Source organism: Lonchura striata, chromosome Z (assembly GCF_046129695.1).
Source record: "Lonchura striata isolate bLonStr1 chromosome Z, bLonStr1.mat, whole genome shotgun sequence".
Lineage (NCBI taxonomy): Eukaryota > Metazoa > Chordata > Aves > Passeriformes > Estrildidae > Lonchura > Lonchura striata.
The window spans coordinates 3721289-3742649 of NC_134642.1; the positions used below are offsets into that span (position 1 = coordinate 3721289).

A 21361-nucleotide genomic window follows, 5' to 3' on the forward strand; every position below is an offset into this window, starting at 1 on the left:
TACAGGCTGTCAGGGGTACAATTGCTGTCTATGAAATATAGGATGGGGATACAGAAAAGAGTTATTTGAGCAGAAGTACAATGCTGACATAGAAATAGGAGCTAATGTTCATGCATTGACCTTTTGATTTCTCGGGATCAGGATGGTTAGGTTTAGCAACAGCCTTTCCAGATAGAATAAAGAGCTTATTTTAAAACAGACTGCATGTCTTTGAGGGGTGTTATATAATATGTGATAGAAAAACCTAGGCTGCTGTCTGTGCAAGTCTCTCCTAGCCCTTAACAACCATTTGGGCTTTGTGCAATGTTTTGGAAAAGCACTGTAGTTCACCAGTTTTGCAAGCTTCATTTCACTCAGCAAAAAAGATTTCTCCATTACTTTGAGAGAAGAAATGGGTTGTGTGTATTAGAGAAAAGTGAAAAGAGAGCAGATAGAGTTGCATCTAAAAACATTCGCACTTTGTGGACGTTCTAATCTTCATTGACAGACATGAAGTCATGGGTTCAGCTTAGCTGTATATCAGGACAATGCTATATTTAATAGCAAAGACATCAGAGGAGCAGCTGCAGAGTTCATTTTCCTCATTCTTCCCAAATATGTTCACTCCCTCCAGGTATTACTGTCCTTCTTTCCCTGACTGTATTCATGCTGCTTGTGGCTGAGATCATGCCTGCAACTTCTGACTCTGTCCCACTAATAGGTAAGTTGATTTTCACTGCTTTCTGCACCCTGTATGATGCCTCTCTAGAGCAGTTCAAAATCAATTTGAGGACTGATAATGTTACTCAAGTTTTGCATTCAGCAATGTCAGGAATGTCAGCCTGGACTTCACCATGTGCATGTATGAAAAGGACCTACACAAGGTTACAAAAAGGCAATGGAAATATTAGATAAGCAGGTAATTGCAAGGATTGAGAGGACACAGAATCAACACGGCAGAAAATTAATTTTTCTTCTTCTGTATCATACCACCTCCCTGCTATTACACAAATCCTTCCTTCCTTCCCTCTTCTCTCAATCTGAAGAGCAAGTCAGGATACAGCAGATAAAATTCGAGTATATCATTGGAGCGTTTTTGATACGTACTGAAAACTGTGGAACAGATCATCATCTTGGGATTGTGGGCCAGACAGACACTATTACAGCCTCTGTTTTTATAGGACTGCCCCTTTACCTTGGGGCAATCAGAAAATAAATCTGTCCTGTTTTACAAAGTAAGAAAGAATGAGCAATACCTGAAAGACCCTGTGAGTACAAATCATGACTCAAGTACACATTCTAGACAGCAGATATGAAAAAAATAGTCAACAATATATCTAGGTGCTAATGGAAGATGCACCCCACAACTGTATAATGAAAGTCTCAAAAAAGTTATGTAATGGTTAGGACAAAAAAGAAAGCATTTACTCAGACAGCTTCATTGTCTCTTTTCAAGGCTTTAAGACTAGGCCTGACTCTGAGGAAGGAGAATAAGCTTGCAATGGTAAGGACAATGGCACCCATAGGCAAGAGTTTCTGGAAGCCTCCAAAAAACTTACACATCTTAGTGAAAGTCAGTAGGGATCTTGGCTTTGAGCTCTACAGGAGCCTCCAAAAAACTAATAAAATCTCTTTCAGAGCATACACCTGGGACACAATGGACACAGAAACAGTTCTAAGAGAAACTTGTGTGCAGGGAGGAGATACAAGCCACCTTGAGCTACTGTTGACATAACTTTGCTGTGTATAATACATAACAAATCCCATTTAGAATTTGTAAAGGGGTACACTTGCCTATGGCCAGTCCACTGGCTTTAACCTGATCAGTTTCTACTAGCACAGTCTTCTATCTGTAGGATGTAGGTAGGATTTGTACCAAGAAAAGCTATGATAATTATGTATTTTTATGGAGCTTGATGTTGTAATGACAGACAATTTCTGCTTATCAGAGAATTTCTAAAGTTGCTGTAAATGATATCCACTACACTCTCATTCTCTGCAAATATTTGAATTTGTTATTGAAGGCAATCATGTTGTTCAGACATGATTTATTCACATTAAACATTGGATGGCTGTTCCCATTCCCCAGTCTCTTCCTCAACTGTCCAGAAATGTTCCCTGAGGACTTGCTGCCTGATTTACCCAGGGACAGAATCAGAATGACAAATCTCTTGTTCTCTGGATTGTTCTTTTGAGAAGTGGATGCAACATCTCTCTCCATCTCCTATAGGGTCTTGCAATGACCCTGTAGGATTCTCCATTATCCCATGGATTTGGGCAGGTTCAGATTTCATAATCAGTCCATGAGTCCTTCCTTAACTATTGCTGGTCGTGTTCCTCATCCTTAAACCATCTCTAAACACAGATTTGTCAGAGACCTTGATGATGCAAACTGAGGCAAAGGATACACTGTCTTGACCTTATCACTGTTCACTGTCACTAAATCATCCCTTCCTTTCAGCAGCAAGTCTGTGTTTGCCTTGTTTAGCTGTTTGCATAGTGTTTGTGTAGTGATAGAAACGCTTCCTGTTGCCTTTTATTCCCACACCAGCCTCAATTAATGAGTTTTAACATTTCTGACACCAACCATAATGATCAGATAATGCTCCCAAATTTTAATTTCATAGCCTGTCTCTGCTTCCCAGAACCCCATCACTTCTGCACTGACTACTCAATACCATTTAACCCTTGCCTGCTACTTCTGCATTTACATTTGGGTTGTTATTTCCCTTCCACAATATTTCTAGTTTAAAACCTTGTCCCTATCTTCTTGCTCCACTCCAAATTTTCAGGGAGACTGCTTATCCATTTGGTTTATGCACCCAAACCAAAACAGCCCTTTTTCAGTAAGTGCTCAAAGCTGGTCTGTGCCATTTTACATTATCTTGAGTTCTGAAAACCTTATCCTTACTCTAACAAAGTGACATAGCATCTTTTCCTCACAGTGATCTTACAGGTAATTCCGCAGAGGATATTTTAGCTGCTGAATTGAATATGCCAGGACATGATCACAGTTTTTCAGTGTGATCTCTAGTTCAGTTAAAATCCTCAGAATTAATATGAGGAAAAGGAGTACATTTGGAAAGTTCATTCTAGTTTTGAAGAATAAGCATGGTTAGCAGCAGATCTCAGGAATAAACAAATCTTCTAAGCATGTGATTTGTGAAGGATGCAGATAATTTGATCTTGAAGTAGAAAGATTCCTTGCTGATCTGCTGAAGAGTCACTGTTACTGGTCTTCATGCATGTGGATGCAGAGACACTTTGAAAATGTGACTCCAAATTCTTTGAAAATCTGCATTATATTTTTAGGGCCTGAATTTTTAGAGATAAACATGCATCCATACCTTTCTGGATCTGCCTGCACTCTCACAGCCTTTGCTATTTCAAAGTCACTAATGTCTAACATGCTGTACTTTCTTCTCCTTCTGACCTCAGCTTTAACTACTGAACTCTAATAATATGGAAAAATATCACAGGTGCTGTTGGAGTATTTTTATTGAGGTAGCAAAGGAGAACTGGTCTAATATGACACCAAAAAAAGTATTAGTTTTTGTGATCTGGAATATATGAGGAAATCATAAGTTAGTACCTCTTAGTTAAGGGGAACCTCAAATTATGTTAATAACAAACAAAGCACCTATCAGATTAAATAATCAGAAGGATACAAGTGGGACCTTTTTTTGTACCTTTGCAAAGTGAGCCACCCCTTCCTTTGTACGTGCATTGCATTCTCTGTCTTTTTATAAAGCCACCCAAAGCAGAGACACTCTTAATCCACACATCCAACTTCCCCAGATGAGAAATTCCCATTTCTCAGCAGCCTACCAACTATCATGTTAATATATGTTAAAAAAGGTCGACTTTTTCTGTAAAGAGCAAGTGACAAAAGTGACAAGACTTGGCCTAGGGATCAGTAGCTGGCTGCTCAGTACCTTAGAGCACCAGGACCCTGCTGCTCCTGCTGCAGGGTAGAGCTTTCATATATTCCAGTTGGACAGGCTGGCCACCTGCTCTCACTCAGCTTTCTTAGGGTTTGCATCCACATCAGTAGCTCCTTGCCCAGCGGCGTGTCAGCTTCCATCCTTCTCTAGCACATCCTCCCTTTCAGGGGAAATATTTCTTTTCAAAGCCCAGTTTTCAACAGCACATTTTCAACAGCACACATCCATGCAAGGAAAGGCACCACAATATTTCAAAAGTTGAATCCTGACCTTCCACAGAGATACCAATGAAAGGAGAAGGCTGAACCAGGGAACGATGTCTGTGTCTCTGTTTGAAACATTAATCACTCAGCAGAGCAAAAAACTCAACCATTTAAATCAAAAGAGTTGAAGGCCCATGACATCTACAAACACAACTGTTTGGCTAGAATCCAGCACATGTCAACTTTGTGAACAACAATTCTTTCTCTGTAGGGTACTGGAAGTCCCTCCTGGCACTTAAAACCTCTAGAGTGTAGCTCCTGAAAGACTTTCAGATCATGGCTATACAGCAGCAACTGTGTCCTAAACTAACCCTTCCTACTGTAGCTTAATCATGCCTTGTGGGAAGTGTGTCTTGCTGCACTCGTGATTTTACTTACTTTTAATTTTTCTCTTCAAAGTTACTTTTACCAAGAGTCCAGTTCATTACGTGAAACTATGTACAGAAGTGCAGAGAACTCCAGTTGTGCTACACAACTAAATTACTGGTCTGACTGTGCTAATCACTGGGTAAAATCATAAAGCCTGTGTGATACAGCTCAGGTATAAGATGATTGTTTTTTCTCATTCTAAAAACCTATATCATTATGCAGATTTGTTTTGCACTATAAATGCCAGTAATTTCATGTGGATTTTGTGCACCTTCCAGTCCCTATTATTAAACTTATCCAGTGCATTACATAGGAAGACATAACCATATCCCAGTGTGTTGATTTCCTGGTTCAGCAAATAAATCAAAATTAAACAAATATTATTATTAACAAATTCTGTTATTTTAATTAGAGCCTTTGTACAAGATCAGGTTCTGCCTTTTGAAATTAAAGAACTAGTAATTAATCTGAAAACTACATTAGAGGTATTTAGCTCTACACTGTAAGGACTATTTTTTTCATAAAGACATTGGTGATCCATGTTAGGTGAATGGTTGAAACCAATTATATTAGAGGTGTTTTCAAACCTAAATGATTCTATTATTCTAGGTAAATAATAGTGGACAAGGATCTGGTTTGGTAATGATTATATGGCCAATTCTCAGGAAAAGATGGGTTCTTTCCTTAGGCAATAGATATATGCCTGTATTCCTTTAAGTCTTCATATCCCTGATCTGTTTCATAAAACTGTGTTTTCTATCCTAAATCAACATTATCATTAAGACTAGGAAATTATGCCTTAAAAAGTCACCAAGGAAAAAATTCCTCAAAGTCAATACAGATTCCTAACTTCCTTTCATTACTATGCCTTGGCTGGAGCCTCCTTAAAATTACACAATTGGTGGTCATGTGGTCCCACATCCAGTGGTACCAAATAAAGCAGTAACCAGAATCAAATTAATTATGCACTGATGTAGCAAAGTCTTCAATAATGCCTCAGGATAAGTTGCTAGTTTGAGCTCATAGACTTAAAAAAAAATTAATCTCCTGATGTAATACTTAGTTCCTACCAAAATCAGCCAGTTTTTCAGAAAAACAGATCAATCCACAGCCCACGTTAAGTCAGACATTGTCAAAAGCCATTTCTCTGAAAAATTTAGGCCAAGTCAGTGAAGACCCTAACCAGTACACCATCCTGACTATTCTTTTCCCCTGCCTGCAATATCACCTCCAGAGAGGCAAAACTTTTAGGTTTGCATGGCACTGTCTGCACTTCCCCTCTCCTGCTGAGATCCTGTCTGCTTCCAGTACCAGATGTTTTGTTTTTGAGAAAACACCAGTCCCCAGCCCTAGTAAGCCACAGGATTACCTTTTTTTCCATTCTGCAGTGAGACACAGGCTGTACAGAACTTACTTCACTCACCCATCTCACATGGGTGCAATCCCTGCGCTGCAATCCCACCACTGTGAGGACAGGGTGACACTGTGCAGAGACAGACCCTAAGCTGCTTTGAAAGCCTCACACAGCTCTTTGTACTTGTATTGACCTGAAGCTCTGCAAGCTTTGAGTTCTGGCCAGCACAAAAGGTACAGTCACACAGAAAAACAGCCAGCAGCACCCATGGCTGGGCTCTTTCAGCTTGAGACCAAAGCTGCAATAAATAAGGTCTGACTTAGCAGTTCTCTGTTCTTCCTAGCCCATGCTCTGAGGAAGTATCACTTTCAAAATACTTTGTCAGAGCAGATTAAGCATGCTTCTGCCCAAAAGAGAAATCTTGAAATGAGATGTTCAGATGTATCAGGCTAGTCAGATGATTTGTTTCTTTGGTAAAGACTTTTTATACCTTGCAATTTGAGGCTTTCCCTTGCACAGGAGAAGTGGTTAATAATTTCTAATTGTTTTCCATGCCAAAATAATTCCAAAGTGCTGCAAATCCTTATTTTCTACCAGCTCTTTCCAAAATAACACTACTGATTTTGGATCAAGAGCCTGCATTTTGCTTCAAAAGGAGTTTATAGCAGAAAATTTGGAACACCAGGAAGGTGGTATGTAGACAGTGTTTGAAAGGGGAACTATAACATCCATGTGATGCTTGACATTTTGGCTGGATGTATCAAATTAATCACAATAAAAAATAAAGTTATCTCCATCACCAAAAGCAGCAAAACAGCTTTTCTCTGTCTTATTTTGCTAAGATACTCTGCTTTTTTAAAAATCACAACTTACTTGCTGCTTTATGATGATACTTTTCAGCTGTGTCCTCTCCTTTCTGTTCTTTACTATTCCTACACCATTTCAGTAAGTAGGAACACTTTGCACTGTAGTTAAGTACTTTGCAGCAAGTGCTTGGGGTGATTTCTTACATTTAGTCATAAAGCAAATGGGACTGGAAATTGGTGCTTTGTCACCTTCAGGAGTTACAGATTGTTTTGAGTTATCAACATAAGGCATTAGTTGCTCTGACTAGAGAGAAAATTAGATTAATCCCTATTACATTTTTTGTCATCTTACAGTATATTCTCAGCTGATGCCATCTCACTTTACTCTGTCCCTATTTGAGTTTTTGGAGTGCTTTTATCCCATATATTTTCATGGTCCTGCCTTGTACCTTGACAGAATCAGCCCCCTGCTCAATCTCTTTCATGAAACAGAAATTTTCATTCATGGCAGTTCTTACAGTTTCATTCCCCATGACCAGTGATGCTTCTCCCAAAGCCAAGAGTTTTGGATGCTTTTTCTATACAGAAAAATACAATCAAATGAAATAAGAGAACGGTTCTACTTTTCAAACTCCCATTTCTATTCTTCAAAAGCATGTGGAAGGAGAAGAGTTTCAAAACACAAGTACCATAATCATATGTCCACGTATGCATTTCTCTGCTGTCTTTGTACAACAGTAAGTCATAAAGAGACTTTCTCCTCTATCTTTTGATTTTTTTGGTCTCTGAGTAACTCTGACATTGACATTTGTCACAGCATCTGCCCAGCGCCAGGCCTGGTCCCTACCACAGGAGAAAAGAAGAAGGGTGGTTGTAAGCCCCTCTGCTGGTATCTGAGGTTTTCATCAACCTGCACAGGCTTTATTTCTCACCTGGGCCATTTCCAGAAGGAGGAGCAGTGAATATTACATTCTGAGTTCACAAGAAGCAGAAAGCGTTCAGCCCTGAATGACTGAAATTACTGGACTTAGAGTCTCTCTAACCCAGTTATTCATTTAACATGAAAAACCTGATGTTTTCTGAAAAGATAGAATAGAAATAGGAACACCAGTGGGAGATATCCAATGTCCAACTTGATCACAACACTCTCCTCTTTCCTGTAGTATTTGACAGGAACAAGAAGACTGTGACTGGTCACAGTGCAGATACACTGTCCTTCTTGTGATTTACTGTGTTAACAAATCTGGGTTAGACGATAAATGCTGGCATGATATGATACAATATAATGATATCACTGATTACAAAATCAAGGTGAAACATCCATCTGAGGGATTCTGTTTCGTTTACCCTGTCCCTAATCAGTCCTTGAAGTTAATCCAGTTTCACTTCAGCAGTATGTCTTCCAAAACATCTCTAAAATAATCATAACGTGTTTTTCTAACATCAGATAATGACACAAAACATCCAAAAATGGTACTGAATGTTCTTCAAATTTATAACTGCAAATCACTGCTATCCTTTTGATAAGGTGACATCAGAGTATGCTTGCAAAGAATAAATAGCTGTTCTCACTGACTTTTTAGAAGACTATCTGTGGTTTTATTAGATCCATATTTGTTATGACAATGGCACCTGATCATCTTCTGATTGACCTGGGACAGATAATGACAACTCCTAGATGTTAAAACTGCTGTCCATATAGTATGTCACATAATGCCTCTGGAAAAGGAACAAAATCAATTGTACAAGAGAAAATATTTCATACTTGAAGATCAGTCAAGCGCCCAAACCAGCTGTTCTGCTCACTCACCTCTGCTGAAGAAAGCATCTTACTGGTTTTAAAACCTATGAAGAGCATTTGGAAGTGACTGGTACAGACCTCAGTATCCCTGAGGAATGTTGCTGTGTAAATCAGGATATTGAGGGGCTCCAAACATAGGTTTTCTGATGGATTTTTCTGGCCTGTGGCAGCTACCATGGGCAGACTGTAAATGAGCTACTTCCTCTCCAGAATGTGTCAGACACCTCAAACTCTGCCCAGGGCAGGTGAATTATCAGTAACCAGATCCCTGGTCTTCCACATACAACCTGATCTGGGGTTGCTGTTTCTGATACTCACCACAGTGAAGGGAATTGTTAGAGATTCCAAGCTAATCTAGTAACTAGGAGTTACAAGTAGGACACAGAGGGTTGTTTAGTGGGGGTTGTTAAGCATTTTCCTCCTGCAGTTTAAGTAAAAGGGGCTGAGCTTCCTTGTAAAATCAGGTTTGCCTTTGCCAACAGACACATGGGCATAGGGCTTTGTGAGAGCAACAGCTTCAAAGCACTAAGTGAATAAAAAGGATTTAGGATGGTTCCTAAAATACTGCCAGAAAGGTCTGATGGCTAGGCCAAGGCTATTCCTTGGGAGACCAAAGCTCATTACTTGCACCTCCTGTGCCCCATCTCACAGGAGAACTTTCTATTTCTGTGCTCAGCAGCATCAGTGGAGACCCAGAAATAGAGTTTGCTAATTCAGGGCAGTGTGGGGCTAGGGTAGAATGAATGAAGATTGAAGTCCTGTGGCTACAAGGGAAGTATTATCCATGAGCATTGTAGTTTGATCCTTTCAGCAGCAAGGCTTTTCTGCTCACTGGGTTGCTGGAGAAGGTCGATTCATAGTCATAATCAGAGAGGACGCCAGAGGTGATGTTGCATTCCACTGTGGGCAGCAGCAAAGAGTTATTTTAATAATGGATGGTCAGGAACTAAATTAATCCAAACGAGGCAAACATTGTGTCTGAGAACCATTTATTGATAACAAAAAGACAAAACAAAAAGGATTTACTCTACTAAAGAGGGCTAGGGAAGACAGATTAAGAGGAAGAAAAATGGGAGAGAGGGAGAGAGAGAGAGGAGACAAAGGGAAAAAGGGGATGTTATCTCCAGAGGTTGGGGAGTGCCCTCGATGTCCCGAGGGGCTACACACACTGCCTGCCTGTGGATAGCTCCTGCAGCGGCAGGACACGAGGTGAGGGAGGATCCAACAGGAGGTCCAGAAGCCTGGACAGGGTTGTGGCAAAAATCACAGGTGGGCAGGCTGGGTTGGATGAAGGTGGCCCAGGCAGGGATGCACAGATTAAGCAGGAAAGGCAGGACAGATGTGAGGGTGAGTAAGATCCAGCAAGGGCGGGAGAGCCAAAAGGTCAGCTGGGGCCAGGGAAAAAGTGTAAGCCTCAAGAAGTCCCCAAAAAGACAAAAGGCAAAGGATAGAACAGACCCCAAAGAGCCCCCGAGGCTTATGATGCATGTACTTTTTATGCCTCCAGGTCCTCCTGAAGTCTGCCTGCTGACAGGAGACCATTGGCCCAGTCCGATGTCTCAGTGCAGTCCATTGGGAGAGACCTTTTTCCATCAATTCCAGTGTCTCTGCCTTTGGGTTCCCTTGCTGACTGCCTGTCCCATGCGAGACATGAACTAGTGGCCAGGCAAAGTCTCCCCAGAGACAAGGCTTCCCCCCATCTTCTCCTGGCTGTCTCCTGGACATGGCACCTGTGCAACCCCTCCCGTGCGCCTCTGACAACCATTGCTGAGGCATAACAAAACTGAATTGGCTTCTCACAGGTGAACAGGGACAGCAGCCCTTGTAGCTGTCACCAAGTGATGGGTTTGACCTTGCTGGTGCAAAGGCAAAAGACTGTCAGGAACAGAAATGAGCAGACTGGAAGATTAGGCCATGCTTTTAAGGAGATCCATGGAGGACAGCACAGAAATTCTCCTCAACAGTTCTCCTGTTTTTCTCCTGCCAGGGAAGAGAGCATGTAGGATTAAACCTTAAAAAGAAAAGATCAGAAAAGGCTGAGTCAGTGAAGATATAATTTCAGAGCCATATTTTTTTTTTTTCATTGTGGACATAGCCCCTGAGTTTTGAGGCCTTTTCCTCCTTTACAGGGGAATGGTCACTGAGTATAAACTCAGGGTCTTGGCCATCCCTGGTTGTAGATTGTAAGGACAGTCAGGTTTTCAATCAAGGAGATGCATGGGCACATGATCTAGCAATTCCTTTGTGATCAATGGCTATTAGTTCTACTGTCTCACAAAAGGAGGCAACAGCCTTTATCATGTCTCCAGCTAGAGATGTGAAAGACCAGTAGATCTGTCAGTCATTACTATATTTTTCCTCCACTTTCACTGTTGTCTCTTCAGGATTGGCAAAATCCAGCCTTAGAGCAGCCCTGGGCATTTCCAGGACTTTGAGCACTATGTCCTCCATCCTTACTTTCCAATGAAGACTTCAGTGTACCTTGAGCAGGAGCACCCTACTCCTCCCCTCAAAATGCAGATGACACATCTCCAGCCTCTTCCTTGCCTACCACGGGCAAAACCATAAGATATCTTTCTTTATGGGTCCCTGGCTCCCCTCTGGTTCCCAGTCTGTTCTGGAGAGAACTGTTTTCTATTTAATAGCTTTTCTATACAGCACTTTCCTGACATCTCTTCTTGGGTTTACAGCATAAAAAAAACTGGGAGCTTCAATTCCTCTGCTAATCATTGGCTAGGATCTTGAGTCAGATATTATCCGGTTGTTTTCAAGTTTAATCAAGTGACGAATTTTCCTAGGATATGTGAAAAATCCTAGCTAAAGCCATTTTAAATTGACTATTTCAAGCCTTTGAAGTCTGGTGGTATCAAAATGCATACAGCTTAAGGAAGTTATTTACTGACTCATGGCAGTAATTAAACCAACAATATCACCACTACTGCGTTTCTGTTACATGACACATGTAACAACTTCCATGAAACCTGGTTTGCTCTGCTTCTGCCTGCTTGTTGGCTCTCCTCTCTATGAATAAGTGCAACAGAGACCTTTAAATTCATCTCACCCTTAGGACTGTTCTTCTAATCTAGATACATATTTCATTTTGTCATGAAAAGCCATACCTCTTGAAGCAATTGCAACCTTGTTTTCAGGAAGGCCTTAGAATCTCATTATTGTAGATTTTTGCTCCTGAAGCTTTTTGCTGCTGGAATAGTGGGATTTGGTATTAAGAAACACAGGCAGAACAAAACGTGCTTTGGAGCTTTGATTTAATTTTTTTTTTCTTTTCCTTCAAGCTGCGGGAGGGAAGGCTGTGGGTTGCAGGAGGCTGCAGTCTGGGGCAGTGTGATGTGCTCTCCCACACTGCACCATTATGTCAGCCAACAGAAATGCTCCCTGGTATTTTGCCACTGAAGCCTTCAAATGTCAATACCCCTGTGGGTAATTCTGCTTTACACTCCAGCACATAACCCTCAGTCCTGGCATGAGGAAGATGTACAGCCACTTAGGAGATGTGGCTTCAAGCCTCAGTTCTGGCTTTCAGGATACTGTTTTTTTTCCTGCACAGCAGATTTAAATTTAACATTCAAGGAGGCTGTAGTGTACTTTCATAGGAACTAGAAGTAGTGGTCTTGAGAGCTAAGAAGGGTAATGAGAAATATGCCTAACCACGTGGAGCAGTTGTGGGGCAAAGGTGGGGAATTGGTGACACTTTTTGAAGGGATCCAGAGGCACCATGATGACAGCATCTCCCTCCAACACCTCTGCTGGTATCATGGAAGACTGGGAATGCTGGTGTTCAGTGGGTTTTGTCAGCTCAGCTTCTCACTGTCCTGGCAGCAGGCACAAAGGTGCTCTTACTGTGAGGCCCTACACTCCTCTTCAGGGACAAAAACCAAACAGTTTTCATCTTCCATGTGTCCTAAGCCTTCCCTCACAGGAGAGAAGGGAGCTGAACAGATACACAACTCAAATACTCCACTGCAACAGACCATAAAGAGAGTATTCAGATTTCATGTAGTGCTTCCAAAGGCAGATCTCGGGGCATGGCCAAGGAATATTATGTGTTCTTGTATTTCCCCCCACTTAATCAAGTCCTCCTTTTGCTTGCAGCTCAGTATTTCGCTAGCATCATGGTCATCGTTGGTCTGTCTGTGGTGGTAACAGTGCTGGTTCTGCAGTTTCACCATCATGACCCCCAAGCAGGAAAGATGCCCAAATGGGTAAGCAGCTTTGGTGATAAATATCCAGGAGGTTACTACTGAAAGAAAATTAAATTATCTACAAACTACAGTAAACTTGTTATAGGTGAGAGGCAGAATTTATTTTCCATTGCTCTGAAGAGTTCGTTACAAACAGCATAGTTAATGCTTGTGTTTGCAATTGATGGAGAAGAACAAGGAAACTAAATGTGCTTTCCCAACCAGTTCCTCTGATTCTGCATTAAAAATAGTTTCTTCTATTTGGCCTTTGGCTTCAACCTTATGATGGAGTGGTTGAGTCATTACAAAGTTATCACATTTACCACCTACTTTGCAAACCTTTAATTTCTTATCCAGCAGACACCAGTACTGACAGAATGTGCTAAACAAATGCTGGTCTCCACTGGGCAATTTGTCTGCTGCCATCTGATCTCTTCCCAGTGTATTAACATGTGGACCCTCTTTTTTAATGCAGCAGCAGGCTTTGTCAGCTCAGTAAGGTCTGGCACCAATGCCAGCTGGCTTTCAAATTGAATGTTTCCTTTAGATTTTCAAGTTAAAAGAAAATTATGTTCTTTCTCCCTCTCTCTTTTTTCTAATAGATTTTAGAATAGGCAAGGTATGTTTTTGTTAACAGAATGAAAAGGGAAAAAAGCAGAAGAAGATAGTCACAGTCATCTATCTAGCACCCTGTTTGTAGGAGTCCAGTTGTACAACATCCTCTGATATCTTGTTCAGCACATTTTTCATGCTACACAATTACCCTGACATTTCTCAATTATTTCCCAAAAGTGCTGTATGATTAAAAAACCTCTTACTTTCAAGGTACCAGATGATTCTGGATGAACCTGCTTGTAGGCAAAACCTGTAGGCACAAATCTGGAAAACATGCTTCAGATGTCTTCATGGACAGAATCTGCAGCAGTATAACAGAACCCATTTGATTGCTTTTTGAGGAGCCCAGACACAAAGGCTCATGTTAGTCCTCCTCACAGGCCCTTCAAGTCAGCTCTTGCTCTCTACCAGTCTCATGTTTTCTTGGCTGGAAACAAAGCGTGGCAAATTCTCATTCAGGAGAAAGCTTGTTCAGTGGCCTGACAGCTGAACTGGCATACATTACAAAACATGCCATCAGGAAGCAAAAACTGTGGAAAGCATTAGTGGGAAGTGCAGATGATAGGCTGTGGAAGGTATAAACCAGACAAGCTGACAGGGCTGAGGGATCTCAGGAGGAAAAGAGCGAATGCCAAGTGTGTAGGGAAGAGGCTGACACCACAAAAGTAGGCACTTTACCCTACAAGCCATGGCCAAGGCTCAGTTGTTAGAATTCATGATCATCTCTATTCTTTTTGTTGTTTTGGGGTTTTTGGGGTTTTTTTTCAGTTTTGCCTGTCCACCTATGTCATGTGTTTCTTACAGAGACACCTTGAATGACCTTTGCTCACTAAAAAAAAAAAATAAAAATTTGAAGTGAAGAAGTAATTTAAGAAAGAAGAAATTTTTTCTGCATTACATTTTTCTGCCTTTCCAGTATCAGCTGCTGCCCTTATCATTTACTTACTTCCCACAATGTTCTCTTCATGCCAGGCCTCAGTTTATTGCAAACTCTAGCCCTGATTAATTGGATATTGTTACAGGATTGTTCTCACCTCCTGCTTAAATGGATTTGCCTGCTGGAGTCAGTTGCAGCGGGAGGCATTGGACAATTGGGCATGTGTGGGAGCTTCTGCAGACCCAGAAGATTTGAATGGATGCATTTCCTAAACACAGCTGCTTTCTAAACCATTTACTGTAGAGCAGTTTATTTTCCCTTCCTGTCTCTCAAGGGATCTGTCCTTGCACTTTGCAACAAAAGAGGGAGGAGAGAGCCTGTTAGTGTTTATCCTCTCTGTAGGTATTCACTTTCCTTATTCCACTGCTTAGAATTGTGCCTTCCTTTCTATTTATCTTTGATGACTTACAAACAAGCTTCTTCCAAGAGAGGAATTTAAATCCAAGGTGTTCAGTCAGGGCATTTGTTGGCCACTCAGTTGAGAAATGAAAGCTGTTGGCTGATGGACACTTTTGATAATGTCTGCTGAGCTAGCATGGAAAAAAAACACTAAAGAAGGCCCAGCTAAGGAGGTGTTTGGGAGTGGATAATATCAGGTATGGACTACAGCTCAACTGACCTTTCTCTGCTGACAGCCAAGACTTTGTGGGAAAAAGCAAGAGACTAATGACACTTTGTTGTGCCTAAGACAGGTTTGTTATGTTTCAGGATTTTCTTTTGATATACTTAAGACCTGGACATGCACAGTTCTGCTCAGGTGCAGATGTCACTTATCAAGAGAGCTTTAATTGGAGACTCTCTGCTCTGGATTAGGCCAGGCTGCTGGCTGTGATGGAAGCTAGCAGTACAGTTGTATTATAGCTAGGATAGACTCACAGAAGGGTTGTTGACCTCTGAAGACATCTGTACCTGTGTACTTCCTTCACAGAAATCCATATATGACAATGCAGGTGAGAGTACAGATTCATATTATCATACTCAGCTGTTATCCAAAAACCTGTATGGTGCAGCTGTCTCTTGAATTAATTGGTATGATAAAAACAGATTGATGTCTGAGTGTCTGTCTTTTCAAGGAAATAGGGCATTTGAAATCCAAGCTAATTAAAAGCTGTGTTACTGTCTTCTGGGTATTTATTTTTCTATGGGAAAAGGGTTTGACTGTAGTTATAAATGTAATTTCCCTAAGGAAAAAAAACTCTGTCTTGAAGGAAAAAGCATCATTGCTATGTATAAGTGCTTTTTCTCCTCACATCTCCTTTCAGAGTTAAGGCAGACATACTAACATTTTCTAATAAGGTAATTTGTCTAAGTGTTTTGTAATTTCACAGTCCTAGAGAATTAACTTCTCTCTCCCCTTTGCAACTGACACTGTTGACACATTGCTAGCAATTAAGACCTTTATTTTGTTCCATGTTGTCCCATTTTGTTTCCATGAGCAGTCTGAGCACGTTATAATTAAGTAAATTCAATTAAAGGCAGAATCAGTTTTTTAGGCTGCAACGCTATGGGTAACTATTTGTTTGTGGGAACTATGGGGAAAATAATGAAATATTTAAAGCAAAATAATATGAATAATGGAAAAGAACCTTTCAGGAACTTCATAGTTTAAATCTATCTGGCACCTAAGTACCACACAGCCACTTGCTCGCATCCTAGCTCCCTTCCCTTGTGGTGGTGAGAATAAGATAAAAACTCCAGCACTTTGTGGGTTGAGAGAAGAACAATTGTGTAATTTAAACAGAATACAATGTAATAATATGAATAATATTAATTATAGTAATGAGTAACAATAATAAAAAAAATAATAGCAGCAAGGATGAGAGTAATAAAATGCAAGAGAAACAAGTGATGCACAATGCAATTGCTCACCACCTGCTGACTGATGCACAGCCTGTTTTTGAGAAGCAATTGACAGCCTCCAACCAACTCCCCATGCTGTATATACTTTTGGAAGATCCCTTTGGCTAGTTCAGGTCAGCTGTCCTGGCCATGCTTCCTCATGGCATTGTGTGCACCTACTCACTGGCAGAGCACAAGAAACTGAAAAGTCCTTAATTCAGGGTAATTCCAACAACCAAAGCATCAGTATTTTATCAACATTATTCTCATACTGAATCTAAAACAGCACATTGTACCAGCTACTAGGAAAAAAATTAACTCTATTCCAGCCAAAACCATGACAATGATGAAGAACAAAAAATTTGCTAGTGGGAGAGAAGCAATGTGGCTCACAGAAAATGGTACAGGATTGTGACATTGCAGAATTAAAAAATTGTGTAACTGCTTTTCACTGGTCATTGGTTTTGGCTATTATTATTATTTATTATTATTATTATTCCTATCTGTGATTACTAAGGCTTCCTCCTTTCTGAAATGATGTTTGTCATTACAGCAGTAAGTCCAAGTGCTAGATGTAATTTCCCCATTCCTGTATCTGTACTGTGCAAACACAGGAGTCAACTTTTCCTGCATCTAAAACAGCTTTGGAGGCAAAGTGTGGTCCCAAGTCAAACACAACCAAAGTAACAGGAGCAGGATTACACAGGGAATCCTTGTGAGTAAAGGCTCAAAAGGAAAACCAGAGGCCACATCTGTTCCCTCCTTGATGTCAGATTATTTGGGTTGCAGCCAAATTTATTTGGTTTGCAGTCATCAAAGAGGCCTATCTGCATGGAGGGTCCCTCTCAAGCACATTGTGAATGCCATTTTTGTATGCATAACACCTGGAGGATCTTATCATTACACAGTTTTGCAAATTTAGTTTTCTGGTCTTCGCACAAGAACCTTACTGAATCACAGATTTTTCCTGCCTTTCACAGTTAACAATGCTACCAGTAGGAATTCTAGCTGGCTCAGGCACAGACTCAAACCAAATATCTGAAGGTCAGTTCACTGGAAAAAAAAATTCTGGAAGCACTCTCAGGAGTTAGCTCACTTAATGACCTTGACAAGAAACATATGAGGCACAATCTGCTGTGTGCACATTAGAGCATCTCATGATGCACCAGCACACAGGGAAATGACAGCAGTAAGCAGCAGCACTTAGATTCTGAGCTGCTAAATGTAATTGATTTACTCTTTTGAAAAAAAAAAAAAGCCTGCTGTATTACATGGTTGAACTCCTCATAAGGGTATAAAATAGCTGTCAAAAAAAACCCCACGAAAACCCAACCAAGGTATTTTATTTAGATGTAAACAATAGCAATGGGGAATGGGAAATGTTCTAGAATGTGTTGTAGAGGGATTTTTTTCAGCAAAATGTACACATTGGCCCCCCAAAATATTTAACTGTCTTTCCTTAAAATCTGGGAAATGTTTCAAAACTGTACAGCCAATTTTGTGCTATCTGCTCAATTGCAGAGATCTCAGAGTAAAAATGGGTCTCCAAGAACCATTTTGTAAAGTAATATTTCATATTTCTTTACATCTCAAGTGGCCATTGAAAACCCCTATGTTCAAGGGAGATCCAAAAAGGGCTATTCGTGGTAAAAAGTTAGACCGTCAAAGAAACATTTTGAAAGCAGATATCTGGAGAAACAAGATCCATCAGTATTTTTAAGAAACTGTGCAGACTGACAATAATAGCCACAAAAACTTTTAAAATGCTGAAGAGCGTCCTGCATTTCTGCCACGGTAACTCTCTTCCAGGTTCGTGTCGTCCTGCTGAACTGGTGCGCTTGGTTTTTACGAATGAAAAAACCTGGGGAAAACATAAAGCCCCTCTCCTGCAAGTACAGCTACTCCAAGCAGCAGCTGAGCGTGAACAGCCTGGACGTGAACGCCCTGCCCGGGCACCAGCCCAGCAATGGCAACTCCATCTACAGCTACCACGGCGTGGAGAGCCCGTGCTGCCCGCAGCAGAACGACCTGGGCAGCAAGGCAGGGAAGGTGACCTGCCCCTTGGCAGAAGACATCGAGCTTGTGCAAAAGAAAGCTCTAATGGACACCCTTCCAGTGATGGTGAAAATCCTGGAGGAAGTCCAGTTCATAGCCATGCGGTTCAGGAAGCAAGACGAGGGTGAAGAGGTCTGCAGTGAGTGGAAGTTTGCAGCTGCTGTCATAGACAGATTATGTCTGGTTGCATTTACCCTCTTTGCCATCGTTTGCACATTTACAATACTCATGTCTGCTCCAAATTTTATAGAAGCTGTTTCAAAGGATTTTGCATAAGGTTTTCAAAGGTGAGCATGACAATAAAAAAGTGAATATTGCCAGTAATTTTACTAGATAATTTAACTCAAATAGAGAAGTGTACTTATATGTGCAAACATACACAGAAGGGGATTAAAATAATTTCAGGACATAATTATTCCTGATGTTAGTGATTGTAGTTACTGAATAGTTAATATATTGAACTCCATTTTTCATAGTCTAGTGCCACATGTAATTATGTCATAATCTGTGATAAGTGATAGACAAGAATTCTATACATTACAATACTATAATATATTTATTTCAAGTTAACACTAGTATCAAAGGGTTACTTTGAATTTGTGAACTTTTGTATATTGTTAATTTAAATGACCATTGAAGACTATAATTTTTCCATCATTTTATTGTTTTCAGTATATCTGTGTTTTATAATTACTGTTTGGTGTGGCTGTGACATGCACTTCTCAGATTTGAAAGATGTATCTCCACAGTCTCATGATGCTGTACATTGTATTTATGAAAATAAACTGTCATCATATTACCTCAAGCTAACATGATGACTGGAATGCTTCCTTGGTAAATTTGTCAGGAATGTATCTTTCTAGAAAATCACTTTGTTGTTGTTTTTTCTTTCTTTCTTTTTTTTTTTTTTTTAATTTATTTATTATTTTTATTAGGAAATACTGGTTGTGACATTGGAAAGAAAATTCTTTCTCCTTGCTGGCAATCATATATGTAATTTACTTGCTAAACTGTTTCTGTCACCTTGAAAATCTACTTAATTTAAATATCACTGCTCTCTTGGAACACAGTTGCCAACCTAATACTGACTAACTCTGTACAATTAGGGCAGAATCTTGTGGCTCCATAATATCTAGGAAATGGTCCACAGATTTAATTTGGCTCAGATTTCCTATATAGTCTATAACAACAAAGTAGTATTTTTTTGAAAATTCTATTAGTACAGTTTCCTTTCTGTGTGGTCACTAGGCTTTGTTAAAAGGGGTGCATAAAAGAGTAATTTTATTCTGCTCAGCTTTAATGTATCAATGTATATTATCAATTTTCTGTCCCTAAATATTCTCTACTAGAATATGTATATGTTAATAAAACATAATTGAATGATATCACTTTCTGGAATACAGGGGGGGAAAGCACACTATTCTCAATAGCAGCTTTTTTCTACCCAGTACTGTGGGTGGGAATGACACCTTTGTTGCATGATTTTATTTTCCTTGCTGATCACTGTACAGCTACAAAAGAACATGGTCTGTTGTAGACACCTTTCCCTTTTGGAGTAAGACAACACTTCTATAAATGTTCACTAGAAAAAAACTAAGAATCTATTTTCATCTCTGGCTGACTTTCAACTTCCTGTTCTTCCAGAGTTAGTAAAAAATTAACATTTCCCCTGTTTGCATGATGGGATCCTACCCACCATCACAGTTGGAGAAAAAGAATATGATCATGATTTTACTCAACAGGAAGTACTTGCATTTAAAATGGATGGTGAAGATGGTAGTTCTACAGACTGAAGCAATATGCTGCTGTTTCCTTAAGGAAAAGATCCCTCAGCTTTTCCACTGTGCCCTTTATTAGGTGGTGATCACTGGCTTTAAACAGAGCCTTGGCTGTTTTGAATGTTAAATCCTTGCAGCAGTAAGATTAGAGCATCACAACCATAGATTTATTGTACTTCTTAGAGTTATGTTCAAAAAAGGACCTAAGGAAGTCAGCCTAGGAAGGTCCTGATTACAGTGACCTGTTTTATATTTCACAGTCTTCCTGGTTACTTCAGCTTCAGATACAGCTGCAAAGGTAACACTGGTAAAATCCCCTACTGAAAATTCATTTCCATATTTCAGAGAGATTTCTTCTTCATAGGAGCACTGGTGCTCTAAGTAACTCCAAGCTTGCAGGAGAAAACACCCTATATATTGTTATTTCTCCTATTTTGCTGCTTCTGCTTACAAAATTGTCCTTTCTGAGGTCAGAATATAATTCAGGAAGGTTTTTAGTAATAGAAAAACCTCAGTGAAGAGCAGAATTATTTTGGGGGTTTGGGCTAGCTATACCAGACTCTTCTCTTGGACAGCAGCTGAAATACTAATTTCATTTTCCTGTTAGCTAAAAATCTAAATATCCAATTACTTCTGTAACTTGTGATGAAGGATACTAAATGAGCTTTAGAGAACTTGTTCAAGAACCACTAATATTTTTTGCTTAAAAAGCATTTTTGAAAGTGATTTTTAGTGACAGGATAAAAAAGGTAAAAGCTAATGTTAAAGCACACAGTCAAAATAACTTAGTGTCCTCATGCAAAGCATTATTCCTTTACATGAAATGAGTTGTTGTATAAGAGTATTTTTAACTCAATGCATAGACCTTAAGATCAGAAGGAGGATGGAAAACTATCTGAAAGCAGCAGTGAAAAATTAGTTTAAATACCTTTTTTTCATATATAAAAGTCCATGTAAATAAAAAAATTTCATTTCTAGGCCATGACTTTGTACTGTTAGATTGTCAGGGCTGCATTGTCTCTTATAGATGTGTCCTAAAACTCAAATTGCAATTTACAACTCTTTACACTGGAGTGAAACTATTTGCTGATAAACTTTTTCGGATCTCATATGAGGCAGATCATTTTGCTATCCACTTATCACTTGGCCTTCTGAAAGAAAATAACATTGTTACACAAAATTTGTAGAACAGTGTAAAATAGCACAGAAAAATGGTTACATAAAGAACCCTGCAGAATAAAGTGTGAACCAATCTGAGATTTTCCTGATAATTACAGTACCCTTGGAAATATTGATGATTCACAGCTCTTTATGGCATCACCAGCTAGTGTCGTGGTGTATTTAAATCCAAGAGAAGGAAAAATCCCAAATTGATTGCAAAGGTTAAATGGCAACAAGAAAGTAACCCACAATATCCTTTCC

The 21361-nt window shown here is 39.9% G+C and overlaps 1 protein-coding gene across 1 annotated transcript in view; it reads left to right on the forward strand.

Annotated features, from left to right (window-relative positions):
- LOC110472313 (neuronal acetylcholine receptor subunit alpha-7) overlaps nucleotides 1–18962 on the forward strand; it is a 55868-nt gene extending 36906 nt beyond the window's left edge. Inside the window, exons 8-10 of the mRNA XM_077790282.1 lie at nucleotides 614–700; nucleotides 12627–12736; nucleotides 17916–18962. Coding sequence (XP_077646408.1) covers nucleotides 614–700; nucleotides 12627–12736; nucleotides 17916–18437 — 719 coding nt within the window. The 3' untranslated portion in view covers nucleotides 18438–18962. The remainder of the gene's footprint in view (nucleotides 1–613; nucleotides 701–12626; nucleotides 12737–17915) is intronic.
- Nucleotides 18963–21361: the final 2399 nt, after the last annotated feature.